General features: G+C 41.0%; 2 protein-coding genes across 9 annotated transcripts in view; one reads left to right on the top strand and one right to left on the bottom strand.

Moving 5' to 3' along the window:
- The window catches only part of DNAH3 (dynein axonemal heavy chain 3), a 236,259-nt gene extending 228,872 nt beyond the window's left edge, over positions 1-7,387 (top strand). Inside the window, 1 exon segment of the mRNA XM_005697585.3 lies at positions 4,119-7,387. Coding sequence (XP_005697642.1) covers positions 4,119-4,472 — 354 coding nt within the window. The 3' untranslated portion in view covers positions 4,473-7,387.
- LYRM1 (LYR motif containing 1) overlaps positions 8,094-16,320 on the bottom strand; it is a 38,072-nt gene continuing 29,845 nt past the window's right edge. For all 8 annotated transcript variants that reach the window (XM_005697576.3, XM_005697581.3, XM_005697579.3 and 5 more), the window contains 3 exons: positions 15,680-15,838; positions 11,657-11,749; positions 8,094-8,724 (listed from right to left, as the gene is read on the bottom strand). In XM_005697576.3, coding sequence (XP_005697633.2) covers positions 8,608-8,724; positions 11,657-11,749; positions 15,680-15,838 — 369 coding nt within the window. In that variant the 3' untranslated portion in view covers positions 8,094-8,607. The remainder of the gene's footprint in view (positions 8,725-11,656; positions 11,750-15,679; positions 15,839-16,320) is intronic.

The following is a 16,320-nucleotide window of genomic DNA, read 5'->3' as shown; positions in this document are numbered from 1 at the left end:
AAGAAATGGCAACTCACTCCAGTATTTTTGCCTGGAGAATCCCAGAGATGGAGGAGCCTGGTGGTCTGCCGTCTAAGGGGTCACACAGAGTCTGACACGACTGAAGTGACTTAGCAGCTGTAGCAGCAGCAGCAGCAAAGTAGCTCCAAAGTTATCCCCAACAGAACCAGAGGATTCCCAATGCTTTGTCTCTTGTGTATATAAAAAGGGAATCTTTCCAGAGGAAAACTCTGCCACAGTTGTACCAAAAACAATGAAAGCATATTCCATACTGTCTATTCAACATGATGGACTTTTCATTTGGAAGGATGTTAAAGGTCTTGTGTAGGGCTTTGCTTAAAGTCAAAGGATGCCAATTAGTCAAGAATCACCCAATCTATGTTTGGAGTGAAAGGAGTAGACAGACTTTAATAGAACATTGTAGAATTTTAAATTTTATGGAAAGATCCTTTGAGATCATCTCATCCAGACATCACAAACTAATTGTCTTAGATATTAGTTTAGTTTATAAATGAACTTGACTGGCCTTTCTTGTTGTTGTTCAGTCACTCAGTTGTGTCTGACTCTTAGGAACCCCATGGATGCACACCAGGCTTCCCTGTCCTTCACCACCTCCCAGAGCTTGCTCAAACTCATGTCCATTAAGTCAGTGGTACCATCCAACCATCTCGTCCTCTGTCATCCCCTTCTCCTCCTGCCTTCAATCTTTCCCACCATCAGGGTCTTCTGTAATGAGTCTGCTCTTTGTATCAGGTAGCCAAAGTATTGGAGCTTCAACATCAGTCCTTCCATTGAATATTCAGGGTTAATTTCCTTTAGGATTCACTGATTTGATCTCCTTGCAGTCCAAGGGAGTCTCAAGAGTCTTCTGCAACACCACACTTCAAAAGCATCAATTCTTTGGTGCTCAGGCTTCTTTATAGTCCAACTCTCACATCCATATGTGAATAGTGGAAACACCATAGCTTTGACTATATGGACCTTTGTTGGAAAGGTAGTGTCTCTGCTTTTTAATATGCTGTTTAGGTTTGTCAAATCTTTCTTCCAAAGAGCAAGCGTCTTTTAATTTCATGGCTGCTGTCACCATCTGCAGTGAGTTTGGAGCCAAAGAAAATAAAGTCTGTTACTGTTTCCATTGTTTCCCCAACTATTTGCCATGAAGTGATAGGACCAAATGCCATGATCTTACTTTTTTGAATACTGAATTTTAAGCCAGCTTTTTCACTCTCCTCTTTCACCTTCATCAAGAGGCTCTTCAGTTCCTCTTTGCTTTCTACCATAAGGGTAGTATATTTCTCCTGGCAATCTTGATTCCAGCTTATGTTCCATCCAGCCCAGCATTTCACATGATGAACTCTGCATATATGTTAAAGAAGCAGGGTGACAATACATAATCTTGACATACTCCTTTCCCAATTTTGAACCAGTTTGTTGTTCCATGTCTGTTCCTTCTTGACCTGCATAGGTTTCTCAGGAAGCAGGTAGGGGGTCTGGCATTATCATCTCTTTAAGAATTTTCCACTGTTCCTATGCAATATTGTTCCTTACAGCATCAAATTTTACTTTGAACACCAGACACATGCACAACTGGGCATTTTTTCCACTTTGCCTCAAACTCTTCACTCCTTCTGGAGCTGTTTCTCTGATCTTCTTCAGTAGCATATCAGGCACCTACCGACCTGGAGATTTCATATTTCAGTGTTTTATCTTTTTGTCTTTTCATATACTTATGGTGTTTGAAAGGTTGTGGCTGCAAGCCATGTGTTACCCCGGGATTCATGACATTGGAGAGGATTTCAATCCAGGGCTAGAGACAAGTCTTGACTACTCGGAGCTTTTTGTATGGCTAAGTTTTTTTAAAGTATAATAGAGATAGGGAAAGCTTCTGATATATACATCAGAAGGGGACAGAGAGTACCTGCTTGCTAGTTTTTAGCAAGGCATTTTATGTCTGTTAGCAATTTTCTAATCAGAAGAGAGACACCTCCAGTCTAAGGGAGTTTCACCAGGCCCCTCTCCCACAATATACATTTTGAGATAGAATGGCACAAGGTGTGTCATCCTCCAGCCATAAAGTAATTGACATGAATACTGGTTGTTGAGTCATTATCAGCCCAAGCTTTGGAAAAAAAAAAAAAATCTTAGGTGGAACCAATTTGAAGAAAGGCAAATTCTAAAGCAAATACATAGTTTCATTAACATTGCTTAAGAAAAACATTTCCATAATAAAGCAGCACTGGTTAGCTCAAGGTCTGAGAAAAGTTAAGTTCAGGAAGAATCAGGTGTTGTCAACAGAGAAGGGAAAAAAGTCTGCCACTTGCAATTTATTTCCTCCTATATCTTGGGGACCTCATACCAAGGCTGTTAACACCCTCAGGTTCTCAAGGCAAGAATACTGAAGTGGTTTACCATTCCCTTCTCCAGTGGACCATGTTTTGTCAGAACTCTCCACCATGACCCATCCATCTTGGGTGGCCCTACACGGCATGGCTCATAGTTTCATTGAGTTAGACAAGGCTGTGGTCCACGTGATCAGTTTGGCTGGTTTTCTGTGATTGTGGTTTTCATTCCGTCTGCCCTCTGATGAATGAGGATAACAGGCTTGTGGACGCTTCCTAATGGCTGTGGGGAAAACTGGGTCTTGCTTTGGTAGGTGGGGCCATGCTCAGTAAATCTTTAATTTTCTGCTGATGGGGGGCGGGGGGTGGTGGTGGTGGGGACAACACAGTGTGTTCCCTCCCTGTAGTTTGGCCTGAGGCCACACTATGGTAGAGGTAATGGCGGTAATGGTGACCTCCTTCTAAAGTACTTACTGCCAGCACACCACAGCTCCCAGGACTGTTGTAGTCGGTGCCCCTGACCTCATGGCAGGCCACTGTCAACCCACGCCTCCGCCGGAGACTCCTGGACACTCACAGGCATGTTTGGCTCAGTCTCTTGTGGGGTAGCTGCCCCTTTCTCCTGCATCCTGGTGCACACAAGCTTTTGTTTGTGCCCTCCAAGTGTTTGTTTCCCCAGTCCTGTGGAATTTCTGTAATCAAATCCCACTGGCCTTCAAAGTCGAATTCCTGGGGGTTCTCAGTCCTTTCGCTGGATCCCCAGATTGGGAAATCTGTTGAGGGCCCTAGAACTTTTGCAACAGTGTGAGAACTTCTTTGGTATAAGTGTTCTCCAGTTTGTGGGGCGTCTGCTTGATGGCTCTATAGTGGAGCTAATGGCAACCTCCTCCAAAAGGACTTATGTCACATACCATGCCTCCCAGGTCTGCTGCTGCCAGAGGCCCTGTCCCCGTAGCAGACCACTGCTGACCTGTGCCTCTGCAGGAGAACACTCAAACACTCAAAGGCAGGTCTGGCTATCTCTTGTGGGGGTCACTGCTCCTTTCCCTTGGTCCTGGTGCACACAAGGTTGTTTGTGCCCTCCAAGCATCTCTGGCAGGTCTGAGGTTTGATTCTAAATGTGATTTTGCCCTTTCTACCATCTTGTCAGGGCCTCTCCTTTGCCCTTAGATGCAGTGGTTTTTTTTTTTTTTTTCTTGTGGGATACTACATTCTCCTGTCAATGGTTGTTCACAGCAGCTAGTTATGATTTTCGTGTTCTCACAAGAGAAGATGAGCACACGTCCTTCTACTCCACAATCTTAAAGAAGTTTATCAGCTCCGAATCTAAACAATGGTATGCTAGGGCTGGCTCATACTAACTCACCAGAGCCAGCTACAGGTGGTTGTTAAATAATGCATATGCTGAAATTGATCATGGTGGGGCTCTTCACACCACAGAAATTGACAGAAACTATAAATCAAAGTTTTACTTCTTCTACTAGAGAACTATTTTACCAGCATGCAGCTGAATCTAACCCCTCACTTTACAGATCCATATTCAGAAAGGGGAAAGATTATACAAGGCCACTAAGGTAGGTAATAGTTAATGTGGCCTCCTGGTTCTTGTTGACTGGAAATCAGACATGGCCCATGTAGCATGTAGGAATATTATCAGAGAAGTCTCAGTGTCCTGGGAGACAGACAGTAAAGCCAGTTTTTACCTTTTCAGTCCCTTAATGCTGCCTCATTCAGGAAAATGGCAGGTAACAATGGAACTCACAGCTTCCTCTCTTTCAGGTAACCACACAAGAAACAGTCATGGAGAGTAACCCAGAAGATGGGGCCTACATAAAAGGACTCTTCTTAGAAGGTGCCCGTTGGGACAGGAAAAAGATGCAGATCGGGGAGTCTTTCCCCAAAATCCTCTATGATCCATTACCCATCATTTGGCTGAAACCTGGGGAAAGTGCAATGTTTCTGCATCAGAACATTTATGTGTGTCCAGTCTACAAAACAAGTGCCAGGAGAGGTACCCTCTCCACAACAGGGCACTCCACCAACTATGTCCTATCCATTGAACTCCCAACTGACAGGCCTCAGAAGCACTGGATAAACCGAGGAGTTGCCTCTCTGTGCCAGCTAGATAATTGATGGCATGTGTCTCAACAGAGAAAATAAAAAATAAAAAGAGTATCATTCTTGACTGACGTATAGCTTTCCTTTCTTGAGAGTCACATGGTATGATGCTGATCACCAGGGAAGCCCCAATGATGATGACAGTTACATTAATGGAGCACTTGCCATGATCTAGGTATTTTAGCACACTCCTATAAAGTAAGTTATTATCCTTACTTTATGGGTGCAGAAACCAAGATATAGAGAAAGTAATATTCTCCAAGTCAGGTAGTTACTAAAACAGTGGAGCCTAGTTTTGAATATAGGCAATAGGATTCTTCAGCCTAGACCTTGAATCACTAAGGTCCCTGGCTAAGCTCTTTGATTTTTTTTTTTTTCCTATTATTTTGCCATAACTGTCACTGAATTTTAATTGCTTCTCTACTAGTATGTTAGATAGTATCACCAACTCAATGGACATGAATTTGATCAAACTCTGGAGATAGTGAAGGACAGGGAAGCCTGGTGTGCTGCAGTCCATGGTGTTGCAAAGAGTCAGACATGACTTAGTGACTGAATTATACTCACTGTTGTCTCCATTTCAGTGATGCAAAAATGGAGGCTTAGAAAAGTAACTAGTTCAATTTTACAGCTAGCCAGTGGTACCCAAATTCTTCTTCACTAGCTTACACAGATGGGCAGAAATTTCAAAGAAAGGAGACATGGGAGAACCATTATTTGTTGCTTGCCATGGTTTATCCTTGGGCTTTTAGATATCCTGCCTGTTCCTATGATTGTCTTCCCCTGTAGAAACTCAGGAAGACTAAGTATCTTGTCTATGATCACCCAGTTCTGTCACACTGAGGAGGCAGGTTTTGAGCCAAGGTCTGTCTGGCTCTAGAACCCATTCATTTTTCACTGCTTCGTGCTGCCTCCTTCTTGAGGACTTGGGTATATTGTGATGTGGAATTTTAGAGGAGATGTGTAGTTCCAACAACCATGTCCAAGAAATTTTTAGTTTATCACTATTTCTCCCCAGGGCCAGCTGGAAGAGAATCCCAAAGGAGATAAAAACAAAATTCTTGATGTATTCTCAGCTAACTCTCATGTAGCTCTTTGGCTCTAATGGCTACCAAAGGCATTCCATTGGTCAGTTCACAGATGAGCAAAGACATAAGACTTCGTGAATCTTAATATGTCTGGCCTGGCTTCCCAGCTTCTTCACCAGAAGAAACGTTCTGACTTGGGCTGTTTTTCTTGAACGAAGCTTCTGAGAACCACAAAAACATATTTCAGGAAACTTGTTTCCTCATGGCAACATGGAGTCAAATTCTGATTGAGGATTCTGAATTCTGAGGTCAGCAAATGATCTAATTGATCCTAAGTGCAAAAGCAGGGCGGGGCTGGGGGGGGGGTGGTTCTCCAAATCTTGCCAGTGGGCAATAAAGAGTGAGGAGGAGACACTTTTTCTCAGCTCTAAGTATGTGGCTCAAAACCTATTTTTTTTTAAAGAAACATAACTTTTTCCAATTGAGGGAAAAAAGATCAGAATTAACAGATAGGTAGAACTGCCATATTGTCTATTATTCCAAATAGATTGTTAAGTCATATGAGATGGAAGGGTGGTCAGGAACCCAAATCCCTGAAATGTTGAACTGGTTGAGGTAAGTCAGACTGCAAATGATAAGGCAGTAAAGAGGTTGCTAAAAGGACAACTGAAATTCAATTACAGTTATCTAACTCTAGCGTCAGCAGCAAAAAGCTGATGGAGGCAGGGACTGTTTCATTCCTCAGCGGTCAAGGGACAGAACGTTTGTATGTAATGGATTAAATTTTTGTAATTAAAAAAAATTTACCTCTGGGAAAGTGCAGTAGGTTCTTCAGAAGTCCTGGTGAATTAGAGGCTGGAACTCTGGAGCAGGAACAGCCAGAGATCAGCTCTGTGAGAAGCTGTGGGCCCTGTCTAAAAATAGCTCAGCAGATGACATCAGACAAACCTTGTCACCAAGCTAGTTCTCTCTCTCTAAAAATCTGGCTCTTGAGTAAATAGTTTTCAGTCCTTGTCAGCCTTGGAAGAAAATGTCATTAAAAGAGGGGGTGTAGGGGATGCTTCCAAAAGACCAACGATTTAATAGGGGGTTAAAGAGAAAAAGTTATTATAAACAAGTAGGTTTCATGGAAAGTTTGGGAGGAAATTATGATTTTGTGTAATAGAGTATGCATCTTTGCAAAGGCAGGTAGGCATATATAATTCACATTTAGCTTAAGATTCCTGGCACACAGAAGGTACTTAGAAGTTAACTAGCAATTAGATGGACTTTCATTTTGGAGGAGTCCTTCCATTTTGGAGGAAGGATGATTTCTACTTCTCATAGAGTAAGATAAAAATTGCATATTCAAAATCACCTTGAGTTACTTAGAAAGGGATCATGATGGGGACAGCAAGTCATGTTTCACTCAGTTCAGCACAGCTAGTTTTTCCTCCATTCCAAGAACAGGTCATTGTTTCATTGACTGACCACCAGATAAAGTAGCTGGCTTGAGTTCACAGGCCTTATATTGTTTTAGAAACACTTAACTTTAAACATTAGAACCACCTCTTGGCAGGGAAATACTTCCACAGTGAGATCAGACAGAAAGAGACTGACTGATGGAACAGCATATTGATGTCTCCAAATTCAAGTTAGGCTGGGGTATGTGTTCACTGAATGGCTGTGGAGTGGCCAACATGCCAACCAACATATTTAAATTTATCTCTTCATCAAAGGCCTATAGCTATATTTTTATTAAATATGTACATGCTATATCTCTTTTGACACAGTATTATATTTGCTTTCAATGTTATTGACAAACCCTGCAATATGTACTTAACCTGTGTGAGAGAGCACGCTCCTGCTCACAGGAACATTTTTGAAACTGAAATATACATACTTTAAATTAAAGAATCTGTGTGACAAGGGTATGGGCAGGAAGTTATCAGCTACTACTTCTGAGGGTCACAAGGCCATTTTGGTAAATGGTACAGAGAGACCAAAATAAATAGAGATTTTTCTTTATTGGTGATTACCCATCCGCTCTGGAGGTAAGAGGGAAAGTGAATGTGAAGTCGCTCAGTCGTGTCCGACCACATGGACTATAGCCTATCAGGCTCCTCTGTCCATGGGATTTTCCAGGCAAGAGTGCTGGAGTGGATTGCCATTTCCTTCTCCAGGGGATCTTCTCGACCCAGGAATCGAACCCGGGTGTCCTGCATTGCAGGCAGACGCTTTACCCTCTGAGCCACCAGGGAAGCCCTAAGAGGGAATGATGCTGATATACAAATGACCTGCCATGGGATTCTCATCTGTATCCACACATGCAAGGGTATAAGTAAATTGTTTTGATCTCTACTTGTTCCATTTCTGTTTGGACATAATTTGAAAGCCAACTTAGCTCTTGTACTTCCTAATTATGTTAAGATAAAATTCTCATAATGAACGCAGTATGAGTTTCTAGTGAGCATTTCGGGTCTTGGGTGTATCCAAAGTAATCACAGGCTTTAAGATAAACTAAATATATGCATTTACCTAAGATATGCACTTTTGTGTATGTGTAAATCTAGGACAGAGATGTATCTCATAAAATTTCAATGAAAAACCATGATTGATCCAAAGATGATGCACTTTTTAAGGGAATTTTATCTGAAAATGGTAAGTTCCAAAAGACAACAAAACACACACAAAAAAGTCCACTTTTAAGTAAATCTATAACTTGGAAAAAAAAAAGGCCTAAAAATATTCTGAAGGGTAGTGTATAATCCTAAAGTAGCCATGAGAACTTCCATCAACTGGCTAATTTCTTCATATCAGCTGGCATATCTGGTGATTGGCGTTCCCTTGAAAGCTTCTGTCACCCTTCAGTCTTCTGCCCACAGGCCTTAGTTTTGTTTCCAAGTGGTGCTTCAGTGAGGATATAAGGTCCATAACCTCTAAGGTTAGTGTTTGTCTCGTCAGGCAGCAAGATCCTCAAAAACTGTAGTGATGTGTGAACACACATCATTCGGACAGTACCAATATTTCAGAGTTTTTAAGAAGATAATTGGATTTTTGCTCCTAATCAAGAACTGTTAACTGGTTTATATTCAAGGCTTAGTTGGCTCATCATTCTCAGAAAAAAACAACTTTATTCTGAGTTAGGAAACTTCATCATGAGATTTGAGATATATCGGTTTGGAAAATTTCCTCAGTTTCTCCTGGCTTCGAAGTCCCCGGCCTCGTAGTGGGGTAAGGCCCATCGGAGGCAGATGAATCTGAATGATAAGAATAATGATAATATTAAAAATTATAGGACTTCCCTGGTGGCACAGTGGATAAGAATCTACCTGCCAGTGCAGGGGACGTGGGTTTGATCCCTGGTCTGGGAGCCACTAAGCCTGTGTGCCACAACAACTGAAGCTGTGTGCCCTACAGCCCACACAGGACAAATACTGAGCCTGTATGCTGAAACTACTGTAGCCCGTGCTCCCTAGAGTCTGTGTCACAACAGAAGTCACTGCAATGAGAAGCCCATGCACTGCAACAAAGAGTAGCCACCGCTTGCTAAAACTAGAGAAAGCCCACACAAAAGCAATCAAGGCCCAGCACAACCAAAAATAAATAAATAAAGATAATAAAAGAATTGCAATCATTGCAGTAGCTTATATTCACCAAAGATTTACTAGGTACTATGTTCTCTGCTAAGTGCTAACTCTATGTTGTTTTTCAGTTGCTAAGTTATCTCCAACTCTTTGCAACCCCATGAACTGCAGCATATCAGGCTTCCCTGTCCTTCACTATCTCCCAGAGTTTCCTCAAACTCATGTTCATTGACTCATGACGCCATCCAACCATCTCGTCCTCTGTCACCTTCTTGCCCTCAATCCTTCCCAGCCTCAGGGTCTTTTCCAGTGAGTCAGCTCTTTGCATCAGGGTCAAAGTATTGGAGCTTCAGCTTCAGCATCAGTCCTTCCAATGAATATTCAGGACTGATCTCCTTTAGGATTGACTGGTTGGATCTCCTTGCAGTCCATGGGACTCTCAAGAGTCTTCTCCAACCACAGCTCAAAAGCAACAATTCTTCCATGCTCAGCCTTCTTTATGGTCCAACTCATACATCCATACATGACTCCTGGAAAAAAAATAGCTTTAACTATATGGACCTTTGTCAGTAAAGTGATGTCTCTGCTTTTTAATACGCTATCTAGGTTTGTCATAGCTTTTCTTCCCAAGGAGCAACCATCTTTTAATTTCATGGCTGCAGTCACCATCCATAATGACTTTGGAGCCTAAGAAAATAAAATCTGCCACTGTTTCCATTTTTTTCCCCTTCTATTTGCCATGAAGTGATGGAATCAGATGTCATGATCGTAGTTTTCTGAATGCTGAGTTTTAAACCAGCTTTTTCACTCTCCTCTTTCACCTTCATCAAGAGGCTCTTTAGTTCCTCTTTGCTTTCTGCCATTATGGTAGTATCATCTGCATATCTGAGGTTGTGGATATTTCTTGAAGCAATCTTGGTTCCAACTTGTGACTCATCCTGCCTGGCATCTCACGTGATGTACTCTGCATATAAGTTAAATAAGCAGGGTGACAATATACAGCCTTAACGTACTCCTTTCCCAATTTTGAGTCAGTCTGCTGTTCCATGTCTGGTTCTAACTGCTGCTTCTTGACCTGCAGACATGTTTCTCAGGTGGCAGGTCAGGTGATCTGCTATTCCCATCTCTTGAAGAATTTTCCACAGTTTGTTGTGATCCATGCAGTCAAAGGCTTTAACATAGTCAATGAGGCATGAGTGTTGGCAATTTGATCTCTGGTTCCTCTACCATTTCTAAATCCAGTTGGTACATCCAGCTTGTAATTCTATACTGATTCATTATTCCTTATAGTCCTTATACACATTAATTCTCAATATAATCTCACAAAGAATATTATTCTAATATTCATAGATGAGAAAATGAAGGCTCAGAAGGATGAATAACTTGCTCATGATTATATTCAGTGGTAGAACCAGGATTAGAATCCCGATCTGACTCCAAAGCTTGTGCTCTTCTTTGCCCTATTTCCTGCATGGAGGGGAAGAACTACAGATCATATAGTGAAATGAGAGTCCAAAGAAGGTGAGGAGAAGTGTGTATACAAACTTGTTCTGTGCAGAGTGAAAAACTGGACCAACATAAATGTCCACTGAAAGGGTACTGGTTAAATTAGGGTATAATCTTACAAAAGGATACAATGCATCCATTTTAAAAGACGGAAGCAGAGATATGCAAAAAAGGGAAGTAAAATAAATGGGCAATAACAGTATGCCTAGGTTCCCATGTACTTTAAGTAAAGAAAATGTATGTATGCAAGTATAGAAAAAAAGACTAAAAGGATATATTACCAAACTATTAGGCTGAGCCAATAAAATATAAAATTGCTGTTTCTGTAGGTCAAGAGTAAAGTATTGGCAATTTCATATGGTCCAACTTAAAAGTTATAGTGGTCACTCCCACAGGGTGAGAATTTTTGACAATTTTCACTGTCATGCATTCCTTTAAAGTTTGAATTTTATTTATTCTTTTTTAAAAAATTATTTATTTACATTTTTCTGTGCTGGGTCTTCAATGCTGCTGTGGGCTTCTCTCTAGTTGTGGTGCACAGGCTTCTCATTGTGGTGGCATCTCCACTTGCAGAGCATGGGCTCTAGGGCACCCAGGTGTAGTAGTTGCAGCTCAAAGGCTCTAGAGTGAGGGCTCAGTAGTTGTGATGTATGAGCTTAGCTGCCTTGTGGCATGTAGAATATTCCTGGATCAGGGATTGAACCCGTGTTCCCCACATTGGCAGGTGGATCCTTAACCACTGGGCAACCAGGGAAATCCTGAATTTTATTTTTTCATTAACAATAAACCTGTTTTTTAAAATAATAGAAATAAAAATCTTTCCAAAGAAAAGGTAAAAGTTAGAAAACTATATAAATGTGAGCTGGATTTCCTTTCCATCTAGGGGAAAGTTTTACAAGTAGGAGAAGGCAGGCATTCATTGACATTTTAGCTTGTTGTAATGGGTTGGTGGCCATGCAAGCATAACTTATTTCCAACAGGCCTCCTACAGGGGCTCCAGGCTTTTCAGCAAACACGAGCCCTCTTGGTATATATTCTTGGAAATAACTAGGTTGACAAGGATAGGTACACACCACATGTTAACTGAAGTCACACTTACTGGCCTTGGATAAGGAATCTGGTAATGTAGTCCAATTTCAATCCTGGCTGTGCATTCATCTATACACTGTTTAATCAGGTCTGTGTCTGTGAGCTATTAAAAGGGAAAAAGAGGTGAGATTGTTACCGTCTTTCCAATGCTACATAAAGTAGAGGTGCACATTTTCTTAAACTTTTTCAGTTCATCAGCTACTAAATTAATTATTGGTCATCTGAAAAATCAAAAACAATTTAAGATTTCCTGTGGATTAAACTTTAAAAAATCATTTAGCTAATATAAGCACATAGTAAAAATAATTCAAATGATACAAAAGGATATAATATAAAACAAAATCATCTTCTTCTTCCTGTCTCTCAATTTCCCTTCTCAGAGACAATTATCACAAGTTTGTTTTGTTTTTCCAGGGATATTCTATGCATATATAAGTATACTTCGATAAGACCTAGTAGTTTTTCTTATAAAAATGAAACCTCTGAACCCTGCTTTTTCACAAACAACTTGAAGTTCCTTCTATATTTACACGTATAGAGCCGCTTCATTCTTTTTAACAGCTGCACAAAATACCAACATATGACTGAATTATAATTTAACCAATCTTCCACCAATGGACATTTAGGTTATTTCCAATCTTTTGCCATTTTAAACAATGGATCTCGTATTTTTAACTCTTACAGATAGTCCCTGCAGATTCAAATTACTCTCTAAGAGGTTATACCAATTTATATTCCTATGAACAATCCATAAATTATATTCCTACCGACAAAGAACGAAAGTGCTTCTTCATACCCTCCCCATGTTGATCAAGTGTTTCAGCAACTGCTGTCTAGAAACCCCCTGAGTAAGATATTGGAGAATGATCCACCTTCTATTTTGAACTGTAAACTGTTTGCTCATTACTGAGAAGAAATGACGTTTGAAATTTCCAAACAGTTAAACTGTGGTAGTCCAATTTCAAGTAAAGGAATAAAAAGTTCATTCTGAAAACAGAAAGCCAGGGAGTAGATGAGGAGACAATGTTTCGAGGATGGAAAATGAGTCAACACATGACTCTACCAAGAGTCTGAAAGTGGGCTTCAAAGCAGAGGTGGGTTGCATCAGCCCCAGATGACACCCACAGTGAAGCCTGGGCTACCATGGCTTGCAAATTCCAAGGGTGTTCCTGTCCTGTGGTACCTCTTGGAGCACAGAAAAGTTCTAGGACCTGCAATGCATTAAAAAAAAACACCACAGCTGAGCCCCTTGGGACAGAGGCTCAGCTTTCTGACCTCTGTATTTCTCAGAAGCTATTCTTCTGCTTGTCTACCTTGGGGGTAGATTTCCATGTTCTCATTTGCCTACTGGGATTCAGAGCAATTAATAAAATACATTTGGGTTATTATTAAGCTCTTATAGCAAGTGAGGTTACAGGAGACTACTTAGGTCTACATGAGGGATTAGGGAGAAAGAAGCCCCTAATAAAGATATGGGGACTGAGGGCTTCTAGGGCTCCAGCTGTCCATTTAAACAAGCTGGATTAGAGTTCTCCAAATTCAGTCATTCAGAGGTGCCTGTGTGATTTTGTCATCTCCACAACTACCTATACTAATATTAAACTTTCTCTTTAAATGGACTCTGTTAAGTACAGTACTTTCAAAATTATATGATATTATGTTTCCTTTCTAAAACATGGTAAAACAGTACATATTTTTAAATGACAAACCCATGTACCTCCCCCAACACAACAACATTATCTCATTTATGTCCTAGCACATACACCTCTCTCTGGCTCATACCACACTGGCCAATTCAAGCAGAGGCAAATGAAGAATTATTATTACCTTAACTGCAAGCTCAAAGGGTATTGAGTAGTCCTTAGGTGATTGAACCTGCAAAGCTTTACTGGTCATATACTACTATGATATCCCCATCCCCAGGTTAGACACTGTGAGGCCATGGTACCTGCCTTCAACTATCAAGGATGGTACCTGTGCAGAACAAATCTGACACATGAAGCTACAGAAAAGGCACAATGGTACATAATCAACAGGGCAATGACTGCAGACTGCTATATAGGAATTCAGAGTAGGTGGTCATCATGGGGTTGGTTGAGGGCAGAGGACTTGAGGAAGACTTCCTGGAGAAGATCAATTGAATCAACGTATTTGTAAGTGCTCATTAATTTAGTGACAACCACAGACAGGGCCATGAGATACACTAGAAAGGTATAAGAAACTGTCTATGTGCTCAAGGAACTGACAATCTGGTTAAGGAGACCATACCAACATAAATGAAACAAATAAGTAAAAAACTTATGACTGTCTAACTAGGGAAAGGTATAGGTCAGTGGTCTACAAAGTTTTTGATCATCTACTTCTTTCAATAAAAAAACTTCTGAGCCCTGAGAATTCCACAGTGGTTCAGTGGTTAGGACTTTCACTGCCGTGTCCCAGGGAACTAAGGTCCTACAAGCCACACAGTGTGGCAAAAAAAAAAAATCCTGAGCCCATATCCATAGCTTCCATATGTGTATTTATAAATTTATTAAACTATTAATAATCAATAATATATATATAATAGACATTTTTAAAGGAGCAATAAAAATAAATAGAAACAGCACTTACAATATTTTATCTCTATTTCTCAAAGGACTGTTCAGGACCTCAAAGGGTACACACACACTGATGTGGTATGCATGGTCTATACTAAAATCAGAAAAAGTTTGGGGAAGTTGGAGGATGGTCAGAAGAGAGGAAAGGAGTTTCACAAGCAGGTTGGTATTAAAAGCATGTAGGCTTCAGGGATTATAAGAAGAGAAGGATATTATAGATTGGGAGGGTTTCTCAGGTAGCACTTAACCCCAGTGGTAATTTTACACTTCTTTCCATCTAACTCTGAAACATCTTTCAGGGACCCTGTCTTGGTTTTCCTCAGTTAGATCCCTGATGTCTAGTCTGATGTTTGGAACATGGTAGACACTCACCAACTTGTTGAATAAAAGAATGAGAGCAAAGGGTCACAAAGTAGTGGCAGAAGCTATGGCAGAAATGGGCAAAACGGGAAAGGGAGGTGTTCTTGTGGAAAGATGAATTCTGCTTTGGGCTATTATGCTTGTGGTGAGTTCCTACAGGTAGCTGATGAGAGACCAAGATATGGGATCTGGAGCCATGGTCTTTGGGCCTCAGTATGGAGGGGTGACCTTTAGAGGACTCTTATAGCTGGTAGGAGAGTGTGTGAAAAAGGGCAGAAAGGAGACTGAGACAGGGGTCAGAGAGGGAAAAGCAAAGAGAGTAGATTGTCAGGAAGTTTCACAAAGTGAACAGTGACAACACTGAATCCATGAGATCAACAAGAAAGAGGCAAGGAAAGTCAGGAGCTGAAAACGTCTTTCCACGCTTAGAGCCAGACAGTCTTCCCAAGAGCTGACAGATAACACTTTATGGTTTGTCAAATCAAGCCTCTTAGATGGTTTTTGGCTCCCTGGTATTTGGGTTCAGCTAGCTAATGGAGGCACTATTTTACTCAATTCTGAGGTCCCAAAGGGCAAAGCCTCTCTGTTAGCCAAAGAGGCTTGAGTTCAAAGCTAAGTTATAAAGGGAACTTTTGCCTTAATCTTATTCTCTTTCCTCTGAACGGGTTTATACTTGGAGGCTCTGAATAGCTTATGAATTGAAAAAACCAAACACAACTCTGAGCACTTCCTGTGGGAGTGACCGACAACAGGCACAGTGTGTGAGGAACCGATTCTACCCTGAAAATTCTCACTGGACTGATTCAGGTCACCTGGCTCACGCAGTCTTCTGAGGATGCTGAGCCACTTACCAGCTGGACTGAAACTTGAAGAAAGTGAAGACAGAAACCCAGGCTGGCCTCTGTTTTCCAGTGGTTGGGTAAGCCAGCTAGGTTGTGCCTCTGGCCCCTTCTTGCTCCACATTCTGTCCCTCTAATTTGTGCTGCTCAGTCCTCTCAACTATAGGATAGAAAAGAAATGAACAAACACCACAAGAATTGCTCTCCTCCTTGCAATATCCAACGGGGCCTACTTACATTTTTGTTTTTTTGGAACAGCGTTCTGGCTTCATTTAATATGTACTGTTTTTCTTTAATGGTGTCTTCCATCTGCCCTGATGCAGCCTGCCATTTCCTCTCAAGCCTGAAAATTCTGCGGTAGAGGCCAAGAACTTCTTGTCGTGTTGCCATTGTCATCTTCCGACCCACCAAAATAGAAGGGAGGATAATTTGCATAAAAATTCACTTTGACAGTAGGCAGTACAGCAGCTGTACATTTTAAAAAATCAAGCTCTTTAATTAGTCTAGAAAATAACTGCTCTTTCTCAACAGATATGTTTGGTAACATTGCCAGAATGGTGCTGTATGAATATCAGCAATCTCTTAGATAGCCTTGTGCATCATCCCTTAGCTGACGGTTGTTCAACCTTGCTGTTTGCCATGACTATTTTTATGAATATGACAAAACAAAAATACACATTTAATGTTCTTTAAACCAGTATATTCGTTCCCAGAATATCTTAGAAATGATGCTTTTACTGTATATACTGGTAAAATTACATTACTAACTTGAGTGCACAGGAGAAGGCACATTTTGAATAAATGAATTTTCTAGTTATGTGAGAACTTGAGTTAAATGCAGGGGTGGTAAACTGAAGTGCCTCTGGGGCCTAGCAGGC

The sequence above is a fragment of the Capra hircus genome, chromosome 25 (assembly GCF_001704415.2).
Source record: "Capra hircus breed San Clemente chromosome 25, ASM170441v1, whole genome shotgun sequence".
Taxonomy (NCBI): Eukaryota; Metazoa; Chordata; class Mammalia; order Artiodactyla; family Bovidae; genus Capra; species Capra hircus.
Note: the sequence above shows the minus strand (reverse complement) of the source record. Positions and strands in the feature narration are given on the sequence as shown.